The sequence below is a fragment of the Pleurodeles waltl genome, chromosome 8 (assembly GCF_031143425.1).
Source record: "Pleurodeles waltl isolate 20211129_DDA chromosome 8, aPleWal1.hap1.20221129, whole genome shotgun sequence".
Lineage (NCBI taxonomy): Eukaryota > Metazoa > Chordata > Amphibia > Caudata > Salamandridae > Pleurodeles > Pleurodeles waltl.
In genome coordinates, this window is record NC_090447.1 from 86,906,599 (window position 1) to 86,912,356 (window position 5,758).

The 5,758-nt window shown below is 38.2% G+C and overlaps 1 protein-coding gene across 1 annotated transcript; it reads left to right on the forward strand.

Moving 5' to 3' along the window:
- Window positions 1-869: 869 nt before the first annotated feature.
- LOC138249477 (olfactory receptor 6N1-like) lies at window positions 870-1,835 on the forward strand. Its single transcript, XM_069203436.1, has one exon. The coding sequence runs from the start codon at window positions 870-872 to the stop codon at window positions 1,833-1,835; it is 966 nt and encodes a 321-aa protein (XP_069059537.1).
- Window positions 1,836-5,758: the final 3,923 nt, after the last annotated feature.

Consider the following 5,758-nt stretch of genomic DNA (forward strand, 5'->3'; position numbering starts at 1 on the left):
TGAATAATTTATCAGAGGAGTAAACAAACAGTTATATTTCCAGATGCAGGCAAAATCATTTTTGTGTCAGCTAGAGATACTGGCCAGGCAGAGAAGAGGAACCAGCATATACCATTTATTGATGTCAGTGGGGGTTTTTTCTTTTTTGAGATTCCCTTTCGGGGTCAGTGTTTGGGTTCATATGTCTATATTTAAAGCTATTGTTCTGCTCAACAGGCTTGAAGTGATTCCCAATGATGGATGAAATACAAAAGTTTCAGACCTTTTCTCAAGTGGAATTCTAGTCCATGATTTCTCACCCACTATGCCACTCTAGAGACAAGCCATTTGCAAATAAGCCTTGGCCTGGTCAAATAACAATAGTTCAGTCAGAATCCCAACACAGATCCCTTTGAATGGGAACACAAGCAATCCAAACAAGTTTTGTCCTAATTAAACTTATCCCCCATTGCACATTAAGCACAGGGTCCACATCTAGGCATACCTGATGCCTTTAGGGTATCACACTGAGGACAATACAAAGGGGATGATGTCATGTGCTATGGCCAATGAATCCAGCAAAGTCAATGATAGTTTTGAAAAATTTACGTAATTCCAGTCAAGCCTTTCTTTGCAAGAATATTCTAGTATCTAAATCAATACTCATCTGATAATTTGTCTATTGATTTGTTTAAAGGAAACAGTTTAGATTTGCCACATAATAGGACAAAGTTAAGAGGCAGAATAGCTATTCTCTTCTTTATATACTTCACTATGTAATTTGTTATAAGAGAGGTGTATTTATCCAGATCTAAAGATATCATTCTTCACATTTTTTTAGAGAGGTCATAACTATCACATTTCTGTTCCAGGTGCCACTCACAAAAAATATGGAAAACAGGAAACTGCACAATCAGACCAACAGCACAGTAACTGAGTTCATCCTATTTGGTTTTCCAAGTCTCCAGAATTATCAGATTTTGCTTTTCTGGATATTTCTCCCCATCTACTTCCTGACTGTCACAGGTAATGGCATTGTATTTCTACTTACCACACTTGATTATAAGCTTCAAACCCCCATGTACCTTTTTGTCAGTCACCTCTCCTTCCTGGATCTCAGCTTCTCCACAGTGACTGTGCCAAAAATGCTGGCTAAATTTCTGATGAACAGCAAAACCATTTCCTTTAGTGGCTGCATCTTACAGATGTATGTGTTTCTTTCCTTGGGAGCCGCAGAATGTCTCCTGCTGACAATGATGTCCTTTGATCGCTATTATGCCATATGCCAACCTCTCCAATATGGAACCCGTGTGACTAAAAAACTATGCATTCAGCTTGCTGCTGCTTCCTGGATTGGAGGATTCCTCACCCCCTTTATACAATCAATTTTAGCCTCAAGACTGCCCTTCTGTGGACCCAATGTGATCCATCATTATTACTGCGACCACCCACCCCTTCTCCAACTGTCCTGTGCTGACACTTCCCTCAACGTTGCCATAGGGTCCTCCATTGGTTTCTTTATTATAATTTCATCATTTTCTCTCATTCTAGTTTCTTATGTTAAAATTATATGGTCTATCATAAAAATTAGTTCACCAGGGGGGAGAAGAAAAACATTTTCAACCTGTGCGTCTCATTTAATTGTGGTAAATCTGTTTTACTTGCCAATTATTTTCATGTACATACGTCCTGCTGAATCTGTTGTTTCTGAGATAGATTCTCTTATTGCTGTTCTTTATTCTGCATTAACACCCATGCTCAATCCTATGATATATACCCTGAGAAACAAAGACATCAAAGAGGCATTCAGAAGGAATCTCAACATCATCAGCATGTCCTCATTCAAGTCATATTGATTTTGTGATCTGCTTTTAAAGTAGCATCTCAATTAAACAGCAAAAGCAAAGTGAGCATGTCTGTAGGGTTCCTTTCAACCTATGGGGCAAGATTTAAGAAGCCCTTAGCGCCACATTTGCTTCATTTTATTTTTACACAAATGTGGGGTTAAGATGGCATTTTACCCACGCCATATTTACAAAGTGGCACAATGCGTGCATTGTGCCACTTTGTAACCCCTTGCACCTCATTATGCCTGCGCCAGAATGCAGCACACATAGATAAAGGAAAAAACGAGGAGAAATAAAGATATTTTTTCTCGTTGTGCCTCCCCTGTGGACACATAAGATTTTTGCGTATTCCCAGCTTTACAAAAGCCCTGTAAATCTGGGAATGCACCAAAACCCATGGAACTTGTGTAGGAAAACCCACTGCAACACTCATGGAATGCCTCCCTGATGCAGTGTAAGGCAGCGTAGTGACTTGCACTGCGTTGCCTTGCACCATATCTACAAGGCAGTAAAACGCCACGCAAAGTGGCTTTGCGTTGCCTCATAGATATGGGCTGCGCAATGGCCCACTAGTTCATCACAGAAAGTGAAAGGGGCTTGTAAATTCGCCCCCTTGTGTTAAAAATCTGTTGAATCTTTCAACTAAGCCATTACATTGTAGTGAGTAGAATGACATGCATTTGTGAATTTTATGCCAAAATAATGAAAAAACTTCTTGATCTTTTGTAAAGTAATTTACACTCCGTTGTCAGTAATGATATTAAATGGAAACCCAGCTCTAAAGAAACATTCTCTTAGAAAACACAAAACTTCCTCAGTAGTAGTCCACTGAGATGATAATATATTTCTTGTCACTAGAAAAGGACCTAAGAGATTGACTGGTAAATGATGCCATGGGCACTCAGGCAATAGTGTGAGAATTAGAAAAAGCTTCCAACAGAAAAGGTATTTATCCGCTGCTGCGCAATCAGAATAATTTTTCACAAAGCAAGAAATCATATCATTCACAAAGGGCCACAAATAAACATTTCTCTCTAGCTTCCTGGTAGAACACTCCCCTTAATGTCACTTATAAGCAACTTTGATAATTCTGTGTCACACACTTTAAGGAGGAACACGTTTATCACCTCTCATCACAATACTGCTTTCACAAGACAAATCATGTTTAATTTTTTTTAAAAAGTTATTCCTGCACTGGCAAGGAACATTTTGGTTACTAAGTCTAAAAGAAATCAACCTATTGTTGTACCACTGCTGTTAACAATAAGCGGAGAAATTAAATCTCATAGAATGTCCTAATAAATCCAATTAGATAACCTTATACAACAATAAATTCAGACACTGAAAATCCACTGCACCCGACGCACCCCAGACGGGTGCCGGCTTCATCGTTGCTGGGTCTTTCCAGCTGGGCCGGCGGGCGGCCTTTTGGCGGTCGCCCGCCGGCCCAGCGGGAAAGCCAGAATGGCCACTGCGGTCTTTTGACCGCGGTGCGGTCATTCGGCGGTGACCGAATGGCGGGCGGCGACCGCCGCCCGCCGCGGTCAGAATGACCGCCTATATCTTATATCTTGAATATTGTCTGTATGACTGTGGTGCATGTGACGTGCAATCGGATATGTGGCATCGTTATTTTGTATGGATCTTAAATGTTGTAAAATGCGCATGTACGCTTGTAATTTTGTACTACCAACATATATCTTGGGACAGCTACATCTTAGGACATATATAACATACTCGCTTTTGCAAGTATAATGGCCCTTGACTCTATGTAAAACTTTCTGTCCTTGCATTAAGGATTTGATATTTTCACCATTTGTGCACGCTTTACATTTCGAACACAAGCCAACCTTGTTTCATATCAATAGTCCTAATATCACTCTTAACCAAAATATCCTGCATAGACTTACTTCTCTTGTAAGTTATTAAAGGCGTGTTAGATATTATCTTGCCTATAACCGGATCACTTTTTACTATATGCCAATGTCTGCGCAATATATTTCTAATATGATAATGCATAGTATTATATGTCGTAATAAATCTGACCATAACTGATCCTGTATCTTTCTTTTTAGCCGTTTTATCTTTAGAACTAAAGAGAAGTGAATCTCTTGTGCAAACATTGACCTTCCTTTTAGCCCCTTCAAGGGTTCTATCAGTATACCCTCTCATTTCTAATCTTGCAATTATTTAACTTTGTGTTTTCTCAAAATTCTCTTGAGTACTGCAGATTCTTTTAGCTCGCAGAAATTCTCTGAATGGGATACTCTCCTTTAATGGAAGGGGATGGGAACTAGTTGCATGTAATATGCTGTTACCTGCAGTTGGTTTTCTATACATGTTGGTTTGTAACTTATCTTTGTCGATAATGATCCTAACATCTAGGAATTCAATTTCTCGTGTATGCACGTTACCAACAAATTTTAAATTTAAGCCATTCAAGTTAATCTGTTGAATAAAAGATCTTGCACTTTCCTCATTACCTTGCCATAGCACAAAGATATCATCTATATATCTCAACCACATGACGGAGTGTTCATTCCATACATCTAAGGGAGGATTATTGAGTACTTGTTCTTCCCACCATCCCATATAATGATTTGCGTAACTTGGAGCAAAGCAACTTCCCATCGCCGTCCCGCATTGCTATTCAAAAATCTCATTATTGAAAAAGAAGATATTTTGATGCAAGCACCAATTAATTCTGTGGTATCTTTTAGGTACGAGGGCAAACTTTTCACCAGAGGTTGCAAAAACACTTCGATATATTGAGACACAAACTCGAACAGACTTCCTTTTATAGCTACAATAGGTCTACCAGGCGGCTTATGGGCATTTTTATGAATCTTTGGAATTAAATAGAAAACAGGGAGTCTAGGATAATCTACCTTTAAAAAATGCTATTCTTCAATGTTAATTAATCCCTGTTTCTTCCATTCCCATAAGTTTTTATCAAAATCCTCTTTAACGTTGTTGGCATAATTGATGTCAACTCGTTTATAAAAAACTGTGTTGTTCAATTGTTTATATGCCTCATCCATATAATCCTTGGTTGCCCAAATAACAACATTTCCACCCTTATCTGAGCTTCTAATTATGATTTATGGATTGTTTTTCAATTTTTGCAAAGTATGAGTGTAACTCGTAGTAATGTGTTTGAATTTGTCAATCATTTTATTTTTCAATCGCTTAAATTCTTGAATCATAGTTTCTGGAAATTGGTCTATAAGATCTCCAGTGTGTGGCGGATTAGTCTTGGATTTAGGTTTTAACCTTGAACCACCTTTTTGATCAACCCTCACTCCCTCATACTCTAGTCTATGTATGATTCGAGTTTCATCAATAGAGACCAGGGCATTCTCTTCTAATTCCCACAGTTCCTTCATTAAAGCAATATCCTCTATCAACAAATTTGGTTGTATATCCACTGTATCCGATGAAGTTATAAAATTAGATTTATCACCTCTTAGTTTGTGTAATTTCATCAGTTTCAATTTCCTTATAAAAAGAAACAAGTCAATTCTAGCTTGCACATAGTCAAATTAACTAGTATCACAAAATGATACGGTATGTTGCTTAGTGGAAATTTTTCTTATTTTTTTTTTCTTATATCATTTGTGCTATAAATTGCCAAAATAGATAAATAGTCACAAGTGCATGTTACATGTTATAATTATTAACCAATATTATTCAGATGCTCTATAACAGTTCTGTTGCATTTGGTGAATGTTTCACATCACGTGAACTAACACATGTAGGTTTCAACATGGCGACCGTGAGCTTGGCAAAGGCGTTAATGCGAAACGCGTCCTGTTGTGCGTCAATAAAATTATCTGCCAGTATTCTCGGAGTTCCGTTTTCCTTCTTGTGGATTTCGGAGGTAAGTACATATTATAGATGCAGTGGAGCACGTCTCATTCGGCACCCCCTGC